We start from the raw sequence: 19,559 nt of genomic DNA, 5'->3' as shown, positions 1-19,559 counted from the left end.
ATCCAAATGAATAAAAGTACTAGTTTCATCACCAATTTTAGTGATGTTAATCATCTCAGAGCATTTATTTGTTACATTTCCAGAAAGGATTGTGGTATAGAACAAAAAAGGAATTAGAAGCAGAACTATAAAAGCAACAAGTTTAGAAGTCAAATTTTATGAACATTATTTTTTTATAGACTTTACATTTGAAGTAATTGATGTTGAAAGCCTGAAATATATACAATCTTCATTGAAAAATTAATCCTCGTCTAGGATTCTATCAGAAATGTAAAGAATCAATTGGCAGAAGACCTACATTCTCCTAGACGTGACAAGATTTCCTCACAACTAGGCCGTTCATCTGGTTCTGCCCAGCAATCTAGAACACAAAAGGAAAAGAAAATAAAAGGAGAGATCTCACCATATAAAATAGAGTTTTACTATTATACACTGACAATGTAAAAGAATCAAGTAGCCTGTTGAACTACGCCGAATAAAAACTACTTACATTGTCAGTGTATATAAGTAAATCCTATGAAATATAACAATGCATCCAGAATGTAGAGTAAGATATTCAAATGCAAAATACCTGCAATTAGCTTTCCCAAAGGACCTTCAGGAATTTCCAGCCGTTTTCCATCATTAGCAACAGCATATACGACCTGAATTAAGTGAATTTCCACTATATGAAGATTACAGTTGAAGATGAAAGGGAATGTAGTTTCTTCTGTTTCTTTCAGTGGAGATGAAAAGAAAGGTCATGTCGAAATTACCTGGAGAGGTGGAACACCTTCCCATGGTTTTTTGAGCGTGTACAGCTCCCATATTATGACCCCAAGACTAAAAATGTCACATTTCTCGGTGAAAGGTTCGTTACGGATAAGCTCTGGTGCCATCCATTCTGGTGTACCTGCTGAGGAAGAATCTTGCACGGGCGTTGGAGTCAGTGACCGTGACAGCCCAAAATCACAGATCTTGACTTTGTAATGTTTATTTACGAGGCAGTTTCCACTCTTTATATCACGATGCACAATTTTCATCCTATGTATACACATCAGCCCCCTGAATAATCACCGAGAAGCAGATGTTAAAAATAAGTTGATAACTACAGAGCAAAGAGAAGATTTAGTAGAACTATAGCACCAAAAAAACCTTGAGTCCTTCAAGCTACTAAATAGTAGTGATGCTTTTCTCTTAACTAGGAAGTACGCAAAAATCATATAAGAGTACAATTTTAGTTATGTACTGCAACATTCAATTAACAAAGTGTTCTTTTCCCCCGATTATGTACTGTAACCTACTTTTGATCGACAAGTAAACTGACTGGACATAAGTCTAGAAATCTACCTGTGTATATCTTTCTACTTATGCTCAATGCCTATTGAATGCTCCTGTCTCTTCCATTCAATCTAGACATTTCACTTTATGAAACGACCAGACCTAATTCTGATCTCACCAAAAGCTATGTTACAAATTTCCGTCCTTAGACCTGTCGTATCCGTGTCTAATAGATGTGATATGGGTATGGAGTTGATTTTACAAAACATTAGAAGTTCACAGAAAAGCTGCACATAATCATACCAAAGACTTCTAACTTATACTCGAGACGCACTGGTAAAAGAGTCCATGTAACATATATAACAGCTATGTCATGAGACATTTATCAGTTGTACCTTCAACCCATTATAGAGTCCATCATCGATAATGGCTTTGTTTATCAGTTTCCACTCCATTTCTTGTTATATTATATGTGTCATGAATTTATATAGCTATCTTTACTGCTTCAAAATTAACAACCACTATTAGATTCATGAAGTTTCGAAGGATTTTAAGCATAGAATTTGTCCAAAGACATAGAATTTACAGCATATAATGGAAGTTGGATTTAGCTAGAAGTAGACAACTGGGATGACTCCAATATCATTGAAGGTCCTGTTTCTCCCATTCATGCTACAAATTGGAACTATCAACCTTGTACTCGAGGGGATTATTTTATCAAATAGAACCATTCCTTTCATAGGTGAGACAAATGATAACAGCATGAGTAGATTCACTAAAAATTCATTAGTAGAATCATTTATTTATTTAGACGGGGTCTTGCATAAGCTATGAAGAAAAATTATGCAGTCGCAGACAATGGTCCATAAGTTTCCCAAGCTATACATGATATGATTTTACTAGTTCTAAGAATAATATTTAGCACCAAAGTGACTTCTTATTTTATTTTATTTTATTTTGTCAAAGGATCTTAACAGGACTCATTTAAAAATTTTCAAAGAGCCACATAAATTTCCAAAGAGCATCCGACTGAAGGAAGTTGATGGAATTTTAAAGTGCAATGGCATGTATCCAGTTGTATGGACCGGAACCTTTATCTGACACGATGTATAACATTTCTCGTGCTAATAACGCGAGGTCACAGGTTCGAGACCTGCATAGGGTACCAAAAAAATTTATAACATTTCTACGCTTTATGCCAAAATCTTGTGAAGCTCCCAAAACAAAATTAAAGAGAAGGTAGTTGAAATAAAAAATTTAGTTGCAAAAGAAGAGCTATGAAACAGAATCTGAGTAACAGAGTTCATGTTGGAAATACCTGCATATATCACAAAGCATTTTCAATCTCCTTTGCCAGCTGAGGTTATTCTTCTGTCCACTTACATGGATCAGATGATATAGGGATCCCATTTCCATGAATTCAGTAACCACGGATAAACGAGGAGGAGTTGTGCAAGCACCAAGGAACAATATTACTGAAAGGAAAAAATGTGTTTGCATATTCAACAGAGTGGGTAATAACAGTATGTCACAACAAACATAGATTCAGGAAGAGCAGAAAAATTACCATTTGGGTGGCGAATGCGGCTGCATAAAGGGAAAAGAGATACAAGGTTAAGCTAGTTAAATAAGTCTGTTTGATTTGTTTATACTTCATAGGATGTTCCGGAGGTACAAAGAACAAAAATGATTTCTTTAGTACAACTTACCTCAGGATGGATATTTCATTGGCAAAATCTTCAATGTTCTCTTCAGTCAAGTCTTGTTCTAGGAAAACTTTAACTGCAACCTCTGTTCCATTCCAACTACAGCGAAAGACTTCTCCAAAAAACCCTTCAAACCATAACAATCAGCAAGATTTAGCTATGAGATCAACAGAAAATGAATAAACATATCCATTACATAGTTCAAAATTAAAATTATCAAAGGGATATGTGTGAGTGTCCAATTGGGAATCAGGCTCTGCTTGGAAATAGGCATGATCAATCAGATGATAGTCAAGTCTGTTCGCGACCCTAAATGACCAACAGTACGCCTAGATGATTTTTTCAAGTTTGGAAATCTTTTACTTAATCATCTTTCTATATGAGTACCCGACGAACAAAATAATTTAGGTGGATTATTGATTAGGTGTTCTTCAATTGCTGAGTTACCTCTAGTTACCAACACTGGGGTTGCATGATAATGAGTTAGTTATATGATTGGAGAATAATATAATGATTTACAATTACATGAACACCAGTTAAATGATCTCCAGGACTTGTTAGCTAGACTATATAGATGTAGCTGATCATGGAAGAAAGAAGCAGCTGTATAGAAATTTTCTTCTAATTTTTTGTATTAGTGTTGTACCTCTGAGGTTAGGCCTAGCCTCCATCTGTTTTTGATCTCAATGCTTAATAAAACACTGCCCAGAGTCCATCTGGGTAAGCTTATTTAAAATAAAACAAAAAAAGCTCTGCCGCTATGAGTTTCCTCACATTACTGGTCTCAAGCCCGGATAAAGTTAGAGGATTGCAGTTGGTTGACGACCAACATAAAGCTAGACAATTTATGATGAATCCTTACCCCAACTTCCTTGGGCTTGAGGGATAGTTGTAACTATACCTACTAGGGTTATATTCTATCAGAGGGAAATGAGAAAAGGAAAGAGAACACGTGATAGATGTTACTCTATGCAGATTATCCTTGATTTTCAGGAAAATGATGTCAAAACATTGACAGTGCCAAATGAGGGTAAGCTGCACGTAGGTGGAAAAGTATGCTGCCAAAAGAAAATAGTATGGGGGGCGAGAATGAATTAACAACTAAGATACCACGCTAAGATAAATAAGCACACATAACAATGGTTTCTTGATAAGGAAACATATATGCAAACTATAAAAGAGAAACGTTCCAATAATTCTATGAAATAGTTTTTTTTTTCTTTTGGCATTAAACAGTTTAATCACTGCCAAGGACAATTATGTGTTTTCAACCCTAATCAAACAGTAAATCGTGCAGTTATAGCATATCGAGTAGATCGGTGGCAAGGAATCGCCTTCATTTCATGTTTTCCATTCTTGAGAGACGTTACTGGCAAGTTAAACCAACTTTCAGAACCTGGTATCAGATTAAAAGTTAATGGTCTTCTACGGCCCACACTGGTTAAAAATGTAATTATGTCACTTGATGAAGAATGACCACATTACAGATCTTTGGAGGTGACAGGCACACAACCTATTGGTAAATCATAGATATTTGTGTTAAAAGAAAATAGCAAGGGAAATAAATGCAGATGGTCCCTAACATGCGAAACGAGCAAATGTCCACTGACCAAACCACCTGTTTCCCAACCATAAGAAAGCATTTAATAACTGCTATTGAATGCGCGACTCAATAAGCAGGTGGAGCTTCAAACTTCATGTGGATTAATTAGTTGTCATATTTGAAAACTATACCTTATCAAAAAAAAAAAAAAATTGTTGTCATATTTGTAGTATATAAGAATAATGTATACCAATTCCAACACGAGCTCCAATGGTGATCTCAGAGAAGTCAATGTTCCATTCATCAAATGGTAACAATGGTTTGTTGAGGATCCTTGATGATTCTATTACTTTGTCCAATCTTGACGTCATATCAGGACTGCCAAAAATTCCTCCTGCCTTGCCTCTACCATAGCTCCAGCGCGGAGATGAAGGCAGCGAGATTGCTTTGTCAGATGTCAAGCACTTTCTGTGAAAATGCGGTGCTTGACCTTTTTCACCATTTCCTGTATTTAGGTCATCTGGACGGTAATTCAGTACCTGGAAAGAACCGGTTGAAAGTAGCTATAAGAAGCATATTGCAAAATGTATTAAGCATCAATTATTGAAAGCAATATCACCAATTAAACACACTGGGACAAAAATTTAAGAATCACGGCTTTGGTTCCTGGAAATTGAAGTGGATTTGTTGAAGAATATTAGAATTCTTTTTTAAGAAAAAACTATAAGCACATGTCCTCAGCATGTTTAAGCTTTTCTATTTCCTTTTATAATGATGGTGTCAGAATCAGCTTCTGTGCACTCGACTAATCTACCAAGCAACCTGCTAACCCAACAAGCACAAGCGCTGGGTGATCCTACCCATCAAAGTTGGAGCAGATAGGCGCACACTGCATGCTGTTGTTGCGATTAGAACCTGGGATCTCCGAATTGTTACTTCTCTGCCTCGACCCCAGTCAACCCTTGGGGACCATGTTTAAGCTATATAAGAAGCATAGATACATTTTTTCCTTCGTGACAAACTAATAACACTAAACCGTAATTCAGCTGCAACAAATTTGGATTTAGTTGGAGGAAATTTTGTTTATTCTGAGATAATATTTGGGTATATTTGTGAACTGTAGTCATTGCACCAGATTAGACCCAGTATAAGCTTAATGTGGATTGGGTTCCATCCAGGGGGGCGTTGATTATACTAGCTGTCACATTATCTATTCCATCTTTTCAACAAATTAGAGCTTGAGGCTAATCTGATTAACTGTAATAAGCATATGCCTCAGTCCACCCAAATCAAGAATTAATCCAATTGGAATTACTCTCCTTTCCTTAATTACGGAAGATATATTCAATCAAAAACATACTTTATCTAATTTAAATTTAAAACACGTCTGGATAATAAGTCCAACTTTTAGAGTTGCCTTGCAAAAGGTTCCTGGAAGCAAGTTTTTGCAGATAATGCTAAAAAAGATAACTAGATACCTGCCTATCCTCTTGTAAACAAGGAGTTCAAGAAAAGATATACTCACTTGATGATCAGAATTATCTTCCCTTTTCCGTGTAGACAAATCAAATGTTGCTTGTTCCCCTGAAAGATGATTTCTCTTCATAGATGCATTCATTTCCCGAACAACCCTACATTCAAGGTCAGAGAAATGCTTACAAGATATGCAGAAAGTTGGTGTAACCTAAAAAGAAATAGGTGTTGTTTATGTATATCTCTTGCATAAGAATAGAGCTGGACGGGCGCATTCAGCCTCCGTGTGCATTTATTGCTGCGCATTTATCGCTGGTGCCAAAACTAACACTAATAAAATGGTGATCGAGGTGGTTGTCGGTTTTTAAAGGTAGTTGTCAATTTATTGTCATTTCATCTCTCACGCTGTTCTTGTCCAAATTGGACTTCTGTTTTGTCATGTCACTCCATGAGTTGTCAAGAATTTTTTATTTTATTTTTTTAAGCGAATATTGGACCACTCAGGTATTTACCCTGAGTGACCTTTTTTATTAATAATAAAAGAATCTCAAAAAGAATAAGTACAAGTAAGTTGTCAAGAATAGTTGTACAGATCATGGTGGAAATACAAGACGTCAAAACAATTCGATCTAGTTACATCCTGAGTTGGAAAAATCTTGGCATTTTATGTATAAAAATGATGTAAACCTTCCGCGTAAGTTGTGTGCGTAAGGAACATATAATAGCTACTATATACTCATTTGAAGTAAAGTATTAAAAATTGTCTTTAAAAGAAATTGAAACTAGTTTGCTAGTAAAAAAAGGGAAATGGAGAATGAAAGAAAGAAGAAGAAAGGAGATGACTTTGAGCTAAAAATACTAGGAGGTTTAGGTAGAGGAAAAGGGACATGGTCAACCTTACAATGTCATCACCAATTTCCGGAATCATGCTAATGGACCTCCGTCTTCTTCTACGAGTGTGTATAGGTGATGCACCAGCAGACCTGCAGACAACCCAATTCATGTGTCATGTCATGATGCTAAGCCGTGAGATGCAGATAACATTTCAAGAGAACTTCCGCCACTCCTCCCGGAAAGAGACTGGAGAAAAAATAATGGCAAAGAAACATAAAGTTAACAAATTATCCTCAGGGGAATAAGAACATTGGATCATTCTTCTGAGTAAAAACATTGTATTGTTTGTGTACTTTCCCATGAAAGAACAGAGACGAGTATTTTATGCATTTCGTAGATCGGGGTAAATGGATAAGAAGCAAAATTTTCATGTTCTTGACAGAGTTATGAGTAAGAACCTGAAGTGTATAAGTACCTTTCGTATGCATTGCAGCCAACTAACTATAACAACACACCTCAAATACATGTAACTCCTAGTTCACTAAGTAAACATAAAGCAGCTCCACCTGTCAATGGATCATGCCTAATTATCAATTCTAGTTTCAAGCATCATCTGTCTGGTTGAATAATACGCAACTAGGCTACCACATGAAAATAAGGATCTGCATCTTTTTCTTTGATCACTAAAATACAAACCTCTATTATGGATCCAGAAGTGCTCAAGGCACCTTTTTGATACATTACACAGCCAATTAACCATAACACACCTCAAATACATTAAACATATGAACCCTCCAATATCACTGGCAAAATAAAACAGCTACACCCGTCAATGCAACAATTCACAGATCATGCATACATATCACTTCTTGGTTTAAGCATGATTTGCATAGTTGAGAATATCATGCTACCAAGGCTGCTACCTTATAATGACAGATTTGATTTATAGACAATCAAAGATTAAACAAACAATTCTACTGTCTGATTGTAACACTTAGAAAGCAAAATGCTATATTTGATGCAATTTAATAGTTTATAATTATTATATGTTTGATCCTTAAACCAGAAAAAGGATAATGAAAGGGATAAACAACAGATAGACAGACACAAGATTTAATAACATTACTGACTAATAGTTGTGGCACCAAAAAGGAAAGGAAGGCTCTGATACTAGTGTAGCACCTATAATGAAGCAGAGAGAAAGGCAAGGGGAAGAAATGAGAAAAGGAAAAAGAGAGAAGATTAAGAGAGAGAGAGAGAGAGAGATAGATAAATAAATAAATAAATAAGAGAGAAGAAAGAAAGGAAAGATAAAGAAAAAATAAGAGAGAAGGAAGTAGATGATAGAGAGATCAAACAAAAATACAAGGGTGTAGGATAAGGAGTTTAGAACAAAGTAGAACTCTTGAAATTTACTAAACCTCTATCTTTAACTAGAAAAAGAAGACCTTGTATTTAACTAGAAGATAGATTTATCTCTACTATTAAATTTTTTTTTTTTTTTTTTCGATAAGATAAATAAACGGCAAAGATACAGATAGCGTAACCTTTCATTTGTTAAGCTACATAATTCTCCAACAATTGAAGTAAAGCTCGATCCTAATGAGTGAAACTGTTGGTGCAATTCCCAAAGGACCTTCTTGACACACCAACTGAAGAAGACGAACATATCCATCAACTAATGGCAGGAATAACAATGATAGATGCCAAAGAGCACAATAGTTTGATGAATCAAACTTAAAACCTCAGTTCTGATATCAAATTGATGTATTACCAAAAGAGAGAAAAAGCGAAGGCTCTGACAGAAAATCAATGTACTACCAACAAGGAAGAGAAAAAAGGTAAGAGGAGGAAATGAGAAAGGACAGAAAGAGAGGAGAATAAGAGAGAGACGGAAAGAAAGGGAGAAATTGACTGAGAGGAGAAATAGAAAGACCGAGAGAAAGGAGAGAAGGAAAGAAGAGAGAACTGAGAAGCGAGCATGAAGAAGGGGATAATAGAGAGAGAAATTGTAATGCCAAATCATTTAACAAAACATAATTGGGATCTCCAAACAAAGTTCATAAGGGTTCTCTAAGAAGATAAGATAACACAATACTGTATCTATAGCTAAAAGATAAGATCTAAGTAAACAGGAAGATAAATAAAACGAAAAGCTACTTTTTGTGTAATTGTTTCTTGAGCTACTTCACTAATTACTCCAGTCATTTAGATTGAAACAAATCTGGAACTGGATACTTTCATTAGATCAATATCTTTTAAGACCTACTAGCAGACTCCTGCTAGAACCCGTTAGATGGCATAGAAAATGTATGTTCCTTTTAACTATGGCAGTTTCAGATAACCTTTAACCTAAAGATATAAGAAATGGAAGAGTTTGAACCTTGAAGAAGTAACGTCATAGCTGCAGTCCTTGAAAGAATGTGCACGACCACCAAGAATGGATCTCCCAGGTCCTCTGAAGAAAGGATGCTCAGGACTGAAAAAGGATTTCAAGCTTAGGTATCAACAGAAAACCTGAAACTCTACTAACCAACATAAACTCATGAAAGAGCTAAGTAAGAAAGATTGTCTTGAAACAAAATTTGAAAAAGTTTAAACATCCTGAGATAAGAAATAAACATCTCCATTTCTACCAACTTGCAACTGCCTTACGATAAGATTTGAGAACATGTTGAAACTTGTAAAAAAGAGAACTAACAGGAATTCTGACAAATAAGAAGTATGACATAGAACTATTTTTGTATGATAGACATACATGGTTACAGTAAATGAGGAGAGCTACTTTTGGCCACAGAATAATGAACCTGCCAAACGAACATAGAGAAATACACAGAGCTTTCAAACTAAAATATAGGATGAACCAAGACAGAGTGACTCCAAATATAATATTTTATTCCATTTATGATATAGTAATATTAAAATAAACAATTGAAGGTAGTGACGATTCTATGTTTCTCTCAAGAAAAAGAAAACAAAAAAAAATATGTAATTGGGCCATACTAATCATAGACCTATCGCTTGGTATATAAGAAGGTAATCATCTAGCAGTGCATCAGTAGGTTGCAACTAAATATGAAACTTTCAGTGACCTATGCCTCTTGGTCCAGCCCTAGAAGTTTTAAGTTCCAGGCCGGAATGAAGAAATGTCTTCTTTTATTTATTATTTATTATTTATTTGGTAAGCTGTTAAGGAAAAGGCCAACTCCCAACTGGAGCTCAAAAGCTGCATGAACTTTCCTCTCTTTCATTTTCTCCTTCTGGAGAGACCCAAAAAACTTAAAATAGTTCCTAACCTTTATAAGTAAAAATATTATTAATAACTAAATAAAATAAATAATATCAATCAAGCCAACTGAATCACTCTCATAAGATTATTTTGACTCTCTTTCATTTTAAAGTAATTGCAAGGTTTCACGGGATAGGTCTTTTTTTGTGCTTATTTGTATTTACATATTGGAGCAAATTAATCAAACGATTAGCTGCAGAGACTTTATCTCATAAAATAGTGACATTAACTAATTCAGTAACCAAATTAGTTTCAAGTTGTAAGACTCTCCTCGCGTGCATTCTGAACGGAGCTCATATTCCTTAGTGTATCTCTCAGAAGACATGAAATAAAACATCTTCTTAAGGAAACTAATTATCGGATATGCAAGAACAATTACATCAGAACGCGGTTTGGAGTTGAATCTCTAATTCAGTTACTTAATCTGGAAAAGTTAGGATTCTCTGTATCTTAAGTCCTGGAAGGCTACAAGATAAACTGAACCTTGAACTTGAAGCTCTGTGTTCAGGGAGAACTTTGTTCCTTCCATGCCCCCAAATTGAACTTTTGACATCGCGCTGACTGTGTGATAAGCTGAAGAAAGTGGATAACACATCCGCACACACAAGGCAGTACTCAAAAGGGAAATAAGAGTAATTTGTTCCTTGTAAAATATAGGAAAACTAAGGAAGATGATGAAGACTGGACAGAATACCAAGCTGTTGGATACAGAGTTTTGAAAGACAACTCCATTAATTACTCAAATTTTCCTCATCCATTGAATTGCAGCTATATGTTTTCACAGATGGGCCAAATGAAGTAATTGATTCATCCACAGCTTATGCTGATACGAAGACTGGCTTTTCACATGCATAAGTGAAATGAAATCAAAATTCTATTTTTTCTTAATGAAAAAGTTCTATCTTATTGTTAGCAGTTATACTCAATTTCCGATCTTCCTATGTCCTAATTCAAGTGTGCTAGGACTTTGATGGTCAAAATTGACAAAGTTTAGACTGATACTTGATCCATAGGTGCCAAACTGTCAATGACTAAAAATTAATGCAATGCATGTGTTGAATAGTCTAAGTCTTAGATGCCAGAGACTGAAATAGATTAGAAATTTATTGGTCAATAACTTAAAATATGAAAGCCAAACTAGAACAGTTAAGTTGATTCTGAATAGTTATAAACAATACCACAAGATCTCAAATTGGGTGTTGTCCTATTGAAAGTCATAAGAATCATAAAATGAATTGTCTACAAAATTCTTAATGATTATGGAATAGTAATTTGAAATCACTAGAATTAAGAAACTCTCCTTATTTTAGTAGCTCAAACTTCTAGATAAAAGCTCTCTTATCTGTTGCTCACCACTAATGTTAACAATAGTTTCTCTTTTCTTCTGATGCACGAGTTTCAGTGCCTCTACAATCTTAGTAGGGATTAAGTAGCTTTTGCTTACCAGTAGGTGGTCTAACACCATCTACCCAGACAAAAGATTATGTCCTCCCATTTGTTTACTATTCTTGTCTCTTATAGCTGATAATTTAGACAGCACTAGGCCTCTTTCAATGATTGTTCTAGTGATACAGTGCCTCTTTTTGGTGATGGACCGATGTCTCTGCCCATCTTCCGCTCTGGCGGAATCTGTCTATTTTGTCAGAATTATGGCCATTCTTCTGGAAAGTTGTCACGCTCGCATGCGTGTACCGGCAACGAAGTGACCAAGGCGGCGTTTAGGAAGTACAGGCACCCACCTATCCCAGGATGAGCCTCTCCCAGTAATGTCTCTGATGACGGGACTCCTTGACTATCTGAGATTTGGAGACGAGCCAGCAGTGACAAATAGAAGTCAGTTATCTCCATGCGTATAATTAGTTTACAGTTCTATAACTCTCCAATTTACATAATTATATCGGGAGCCTTTCCATACTTGCAATGAAGATATCCTTGCCATATTTATAGATTTGTAACAGTTCGTGGAGAATAAAATAGAGAAAAGTAATATCAAAATTTTACTTTTAAAGGAAGTGGACAACTGAGATAGCCCTAGAACTATATTTCTGCACTGAGGAATAACTAAAAACTTTAGATGGTGCCACGTTACGCTAATTAATTCACCAACATTAGAACATTAACTTTTAGCCCGCATTCTTTCCAACTAATATTAGATAATATAAATGTCATTTTATTTAAATTGTTAGTATGTCCTAATCCCCCCAAAAAAAATATAAATGCCATGCCAGGTCAACCAGAACAATTAGTTTGAAAGGAAGGCATAATAAAGTTTGAATTCTGAACAATATCATGCCAACTAGCCTCCCCAAGCTTTATATCCTTACCTTCCAGTGCCACTGTAGTCGGAACTGAAACAGGTAGGACTTATGGGATCCATCGGTGAGTTACATGAATCAGTTTCTACAGAATCACTCTCACCAAAGAAATGTGAGCGATGCAGCTGCTTTGTTGAATAAGGAAACAGCTTGCCAGGATAATGCATAAGGTCAACCAGTAGTTCTATGGAATCCAGGATGACTGTGACATGGATGTGCTTAGAAGAATCTGTGCACTCCAGTGCTGCTCCTCTTGGTAAACCCTAATAATAGGACGAAGATAAGATGGAGGAAATTGACAACAAATGGGGTTGGGATAAAGAACAGAAGAAACTCCACAATGACTGCATTGACTGGAAGGTTGAAACTTCAACTCAATGCAATTTACTTAAACACAAAAATGGAAAAGAATAGTTTTACCAACTACTGAAAGCAGACTAACAAATCCGTTGAAGAGAAATAAAGAGCTTACCACAATCAACTTGCACTCAAGGCCCACGGTATCAGCAAGAACTTTGAATAAGATTGCTCGAGAATGGCAGGAACCATCTTTCATTTGGCAGAGCATGTGTATTCCTTGACTACCCAAAGCATGTGAGACCTCCTCAAGTGTACCACTCACATGAGTGGACTTGTACTTTGGATGCTTATAGAAATCACAAACCTAACCACAGTGATATGCTGTCAGACTAAAAATCACAAACCTAACCACAGTGATATGCTGTCAGTTACGTCATCTTTTTATTTAGAAAACTTGATTCGCAGTTTCATACTAAACATATGTCGTACAGCCTTACGGGTCAAAAGACTAGTTTTGCCCTGCATGATAGTCCTAGATAGCTAAATGCATTAAAGGACTGACAAATTCACATGATGCATTTAGAAAAGTGAAACAGATAACACGAAAACTGAAACAAGACTGATTATTCAAACTAAAATCATTTTGATTAAAAATCTTGGGCTCGTCTTTTTCTTTTTTGTCTAACAATGACATGAAACCAGTATCACATAGTTCCACAAAATTATATGGAAATTAAAATTGAGAAGCCCTCCATATGGAAATTATTGTTTTCAGAGGAATAATATGTTCAAGAAATTAGGAAATATTTTGAAAGGAATTCAAGAACAACATGGAAATTACATACTTCATTACAAAAACTTTGTTGAGAACCTTTATTTGTAAGTTTTAGCTAGCCAATTTTTTACACCATTATGCTAGTAGATTCAACATCTCGTATTCTGTTGATGGTCAATAACTAGCAATACAGGCCAAAAAGCATTAGGTACACTATCGAGTATATTAAATATGCATTGATTCCCGCATTAACATAATGCACCACATGTAAACCAAAAGCAAAAGCAGATGAAAAAAAAAAGAAAGAACCAAACTGACAATCAGTCAGAAACTAAATCCCAGTATAGACAACACAATAATAGATGACGCACCAACCCTGCAATCTTCTTCACCGCTACAGCTGGAGTCGAACTCAATCCTTTCACTAATGTGAGAGTCAGCTGTTTTAACATGGAAAGCTTCTTATCTTTATGCAGATTGACAAGAATAACATTAGGTCGAAGACCCTCTGTCTCCAAAGCATAAAGGTCATCCAAAGATGGAATAGTATCGAAGTGCTCCTTGAATCTTCTTTCCTGCCGAAATTCAAGAATTAGGACAATATTGAGTTGACACTTGACAGGATTCCATCAAGAAAAGAATCAAAGCAAACAAAAGGTACATATTCAAAATGTCACGTTAACAACATAATTGACCCCCCACCCCCCCCCCCCCCCAAAAAAAAAAAAAAAAAAATTAGCGCCTGCACTAACAACACATCATCAATTTGATGAGTTCTCATCTGGAGAGAAATCATCCAAGTGAAGAATAACCCAAGACCACCGTAAACAATGTTATACTCACTGGAATAACAAAGTAGAAACCATCAGGAATAGGTTCTGCAAGCTCCCCTGTGTCCCACAGAATCTGAGACGCTCTCTTTGATGCTAACCCCTCTGGCTCCTGCTTGCTGCTCAATACAGTAGAGTTTGTTTTATCTTCTGAAGAAACCAGAGTGATCTGCTGTAGTTTCTTGGAAATATCTGCTGGCCACCAAGGAGAATCAGGAGGCAGAGATGCTGGCCCCGTATCATTTCCTGTCTTCTCCATCTCCTCAAAGATTCAAAATTCTATATCATGTTCAGCAGATTGTGACCCATAAATGATAACTGTACACGAAGCCAATATCTCCAAGAGAAAATTTCAGACGAGCTCTATGAGATCTCCTGGAAAAAGCACGACTACAAAATGTAATTAATTTAACAGTTAATGAACTGCACACCTTATTAGAAATGGAAATCGTTATTGAGCTTCCCTTTAGTTTAATCGCAATTATCCCTCAACCCCACATATGTGAATTTCTCAGGTAAGTGCTTGTGTTCAACTAGGAAATTTACAAGTGACAAATGACATTGTTATTTTTAAGAGCTAAAAGGCTGCAGCCTCCAAGAAGAACAGTTGTGCAGTGACTGTAGCTGATGAACCTATTTCCATATGCCAAAATATCTTGTAAGATTGTATCAAAAGGATCATGAGCAAAAGCCATCCATTACTTATAAGACAAGCCCCGTAATTGCTTAAGCTTTCACCTCCTGGATGCGAATAGTATTATGTGAAAAGGATCCACAAGTTTAATTTCTTTATTCTGGCAAAAACGCTCTAAACTTTGATTTATATGACCGAGGGTACTATCAACTTCCGTAGAGTCTACTGTCTTTCTACTCATGCTACCATCTGAAGTGACACATGTTTCTATCAATCCTAAAGCAAGAATGCCCCGCTCCTTTAATCTTTTTATTTATTTTTTTGAGAAGAAAGGAGAGAAAAAGATTAATAGTGTCCCGCTACTTTAATCTTTCCATAAGCTGACTACATATAATTCAGGGTTTCAGTATCCACCGATGGGGTCTGGGGAGGGTAGAGTGTACGCAGACCTTACCCCTACCTTGATAGGTAGAGAGGTTATTTCCGATAGACCCTCAGCTCAAAGAACTCATATCAAAGTAGTCCGTAAAGAATGGAATATCAAAATTTACTTTTTACATCACCAGGCCAACCACATCTCTAATTTGCTTTGACCATTAAGTTTCACGTTTTATAGTAATAACACATCAGAACCCCATAAAACAACAGCCTTCCATTCAGTAATCAATCTTTTCAGTCCCAAAGCCAACCCTAAATCAGCTTGAACTGACTGATTCCATCGTCCTATTGCAGTAAGGCTCTGAACATTACAAGTGAAACAGTCTCGAGCTAAGACACTATTTCCTTTGTCTCATTCCAAGACAAACTTAAGCCATATATTTATAATCTTGCAAGGATAAGTCTAGCAATATACACAAAGTTTTGACTCTAATACTGCATTCCCTAAATAAAAAATAAAAAATACTCCAAGGGAAACTCAGAAAGTACTCCATCCAAAGATTGGCAACATAATATATAACTTATACTACAATAGAAAATAACTCAGCTTTGTAAAGATTTGGATGAAATGCCAAATTATATCACCCTATTTATCAAAATGAATTACAGTATCATCATCCTTGTATTCCTACATCACCAATTCATCAAAATCTATAACCCCAACAAAAGCTAAGATCGCAGTTATATACAGAAACATCAACTATGATAGTTGAAACTTGATCATATAAAAACCCAATGCTGCAAATTTGAAAAATGGCCCAAGTAAGAAAAAAACAATCACACTACTTCCCCCATACCCAAAAACCAATCCCTATAACATTATATTATACTCAATAAAGAATGGTAATACAAAATTTAAAAAAAAATAAAAAGGCACAAGAAAATCAATTTTAATTACCTAAGAGTGAAGGAGCAGGAGAAGTGTTGAGTGGTTGTTGAAATCATACCATCTGAATCTGAATGGCGCTGACTTTGCTTTTCTATTCGTTTGTTTTAATTATTTATTTATTTATGATTCTAAATCTGAATCTGTAAGATTATAAAATAGTAGTATATGATTTGATTTGAGTGAAGAGGTTCAGTGATTTGGCAATGACAACTTCCACTTCCTATACTTGACCTTTGGGGTCTCGTTATAACGGTCAGGGGTTTTATCCCATTATTTCTATCTATGTAGTATACACTTAATATTGGGTCCCATTTTAATTTGGGAAAATCACACAAAATACCCTACGATGTAAAATATTTACCCGCCTCGTGCCCCTCTAAACTAATTTCGCTTCTTACCCTCACAATATATGTTTATAAGATGATGGTATCATAAAAGCTTTTGAAAAACGTGTATCTTTTGAATAAATAAACATAATATCATCTCAGTATATATATATATATAAAGAGGGTAGTCTAGCTTAATATTAAGCCAAGTGGTGTAATATGAACAAGCCACTTGGCAATAAATTCTATTTGCATTAATTATAAAAGAAGTTATTAATTGTAGTTCAAAATATTACCTAATATAGTAGTAGTAATAATAATAATAAAATTCCTACCAAAGCAAGGCCATGTCAAATGAATTCCGAATATTTGAAATTATGCAAAAATGAGATTTCTTCTCTTTTACAAAAAGGTCTCATATGATCTTCGAAATCTCCATGGTCATGCACAGCTTTTTATGTTAATAAACATGTTGAACAGGAACGAGGAGTTCCAAGGTTGGTAATAAATTATAAACCTCTTAATAAAGTTTTAAAATGGATTCGATATCCAATCCCTAATAAAAAGGATTTATTGGATCGTCTTCATAATGCGATTATATTTTCTAAATTTGATTTAAAATCAGGTTATTGGCAAATCCAAATAGCCGAAGCAGATAAATATAAAACTGCTTTTAATGTCCCAATTGGACAATTTGAATGGAATGTTATGCCTTTTGGGTTGAAGAATGCCCCTTCAGAAGTTCAAAAAATTATGAATGATATTTTTATAAATTATAGTAATTTTATCATTGTTTATATCGATGATATTTTAGTATTTTCAAATACTATTGAAATGCATTTTAAACATCTTGATATATTCAAGAAAATCATTATTCAAAATGGTTTGGTTATATCTAAACCAAAAATGTCTCTTTTTCAAACAAAAGTCAGATTTTTAGGTCACAATATTGAAAAACGAAAAAATTATTCCTATTAATAGAAGTATTGAATTTGCTTCTAAATTTCCTGATATTATTACTGATAAAACTCAACTCCAAAGATTTCTTGGAAATTTAAATTATATCTCACCATTTTATAAAGATTTAGCAAAAGATACATCTATTTTATGTGATAGATTAAAGAAAATTCCCCAACCATGGACTGATGCTCATATGCAAGCAGTTCAAAAAATCAAGGGGAAAGTTAATAATCTCCCTTGTCTTACTTTAGCCAATCCTAACTGGCAAAAAATTATAGAAACTGATGCCTCTGATATAGGCTATGGAGGAATTCTTAAACAACTTTCTCCAAATGATAAACAAGAATATTTAGTCCAGTTCTATTCTGGCAAATGGAATAATAGTCAAAAGAATTATGCTATTGTAGCAAAGGAAATTCTTGCTATAGCTAATTGTGTTCTAAAATTCCAAGGTAATTTATATAATCAAAAGTTTTTGATAAAAACTGACTGCCATGCAGCTAAATTTATGTTTAATAAAAATTGCAAACATGATGTTTCTAAACAAATGTTTGCCAGGTGGCAAGCTCTTTTGGCACCATTTGACTTTGAAATACATTATAAAAAGGGAATAGATAATAGTCTCCCAGATTTTCTCACTCGAGAATATTTAAATTCATAACTATCATTTTCTCATTTGCAGGATGAGGCCCACACTATCACCCACCTCTAATAGAGGAAGGGGAAGAGGACAAAAAGGAACGGGCAGAGGCACTATTGTTGCCCAAATGGGTAACAAAAGGCTAATAGCCGATAATATTGCAGAAACTTCTGGTAATATCTAGAAACAAATCATTTATGTTGAGTATCTTACTTTCATAGAAGCACAGAAAAAAGGGGATACTATGCCTCCATCATATTCCAGTGCTCTCGCAGCTGATGATAATGAGGACACTGATTCATATGAAGAAAATATTCATCGAGAGTTAATAATTCTCCTTGAAAATGATGATCTCCAATGGAAGGATGAACCTTGGCAAATAATGCAAAGGTATTTTGATACAGCGTCATATGCTACTCCGACTTATAAATATCGGATGAATTATGAAATGATCCTTTCATATACAGGGTCAGCTGAATTTCAAAGATTTCTATCCTGCTAATAGCAAAAAAGTTTATAACTTTTCAAAAATTATCATAAAAAAGATATTTTCTCCAAATGAATAGGGAATAAGTCCATTAAAAGACAGGGATTATATCCACCCAGAACAAAAAGTCCCAGTTAAATTTAATTATTGGGATTATGTTGAGAGCTTCAATAAAGCTTTTCCATATGAGAATACTAATAGGAAACACTCATGGTTTATAAAAATCTGTGCCAATGTTTATAAACAGGGCATTCCTAATTGGTTTTATCAATGGTGGATCCATTATGGTCCAACCGTAAAATCTCTACCAGAACCCTTCAAAAGTTTATATATTGAATGGGTTGATGTTTCTCCAAAAATTATAGATTTGGAAAATAATATTACTTTCTCTGAAGAAATTTCTAATATGTATTTCTTCATTGAATTTTCTAAACCATGGATTATGAAATGGTCAGTTGAAGTGGGTTATACTCCCCCCCCCCCCCCAAAAATATGCCTTGCTTAAACAGAATTTTTTATACAAAATTCTGGAAAAAATTGATTCAAAAATCAAGAGATGAAACTATCCTAGGACAAGATTTAATAAATCAGATTAAAACCACCATTGCAGATAATAAGGACTCCATTAATTCTAGACAAAAGGAGGTTTCTAGTCCTTTTGCGCACATTGCTCGAAAAATTCAAATGAAGAAAGGAGTAATTCCCCCAGAACAGCTTATAGCCACATACATGGAGGAATTTAAATCCAACTTAATGCAAAGATCTTAATATGGAAGCTATTTCTGATACATCAATGGCATCTGTCGGTCATACCACTGATCATGATGAAGAAAAAGAAGAAGACCATAATACTCAAGTCT

The 19,559-nt window shown here is 35.0% G+C and overlaps 1 protein-coding gene across 3 annotated transcripts; it reads right to left on the bottom strand.

Moving 5' to 3' along the window:
• LOC132044199 (serine/threonine-protein kinase EDR1-like) lies at nucleotides 1-16,533 on the bottom strand. 3 transcript variants are annotated; one of them, XM_059434686.1, is made up of 15 exons: nucleotides 16,296-16,533; nucleotides 14,339-14,700; nucleotides 13,867-14,070; nucleotides 12,893-13,084; nucleotides 12,430-12,683; nucleotides 9,200-9,295; nucleotides 6,879-6,965; nucleotides 6,035-6,140; nucleotides 4,760-5,048; nucleotides 2,970-3,093; nucleotides 2,828-2,847; nucleotides 2,579-2,735; nucleotides 756-1,044; nucleotides 572-644; nucleotides 1-361 (listed from the first exon to the last, which is right to left on the bottom strand). In XM_059434686.1, the coding sequence occupies exons 2-15, from the start codon at nucleotides 14,582-14,584 to the stop codon at nucleotides 279-281; spliced, it is 2,220 nt and encodes a 739-aa protein (XP_059290669.1). In that variant the 5' UTR covers nucleotides 14,585-14,700; nucleotides 16,296-16,533; the 3' UTR covers nucleotides 1-278. The 3 variants fall into 3 exon arrangements, with proteins under 3 accessions (XP_059290669.1, XP_059290675.1, XP_059290683.1); XM_059434692.1 differs by having other exon boundaries at nucleotides 16,345-16,533; XM_059434700.1 differs by lacking the exon at nucleotides 6,879-6,965.
• Nucleotides 16,534-19,559: the final 3,026 nt, after the last annotated feature.

The sequence above is a fragment of the Lycium ferocissimum genome, chromosome 2 (genome assembly GCF_029784015.1).
Source record: "Lycium ferocissimum isolate CSIRO_LF1 chromosome 2, AGI_CSIRO_Lferr_CH_V1, whole genome shotgun sequence".
Classification (NCBI taxonomy): domain Eukaryota; kingdom Viridiplantae; phylum Streptophyta; class Magnoliopsida; order Solanales; family Solanaceae; genus Lycium; species Lycium ferocissimum.
This window is presented reverse-complemented; position numbering and strand designations above follow the sequence as displayed.

Coding starts and splice junctions, on each gene's coding strand:
- LOC132044199 (XM_059434686.1), bottom strand. CDS start 14,584: ATGGAGAAGACAGGAAATGATACGGGGCCAGCATCTCTGCCTCCTGAT. Junction 5,049..6,034: donor AAGATAATTCTGATCATCAA/GTGAGTATATCT, acceptor GGTTCTTTCCAG/GTACTGAATTACCGTCCAGA. Junction 3,094..4,759: donor TGGAGCTCGTGTTGGAATTG/GTATACATTATT, acceptor TATGGTTTGAAG/GGTTTTTTGGAGAAGTCTTT.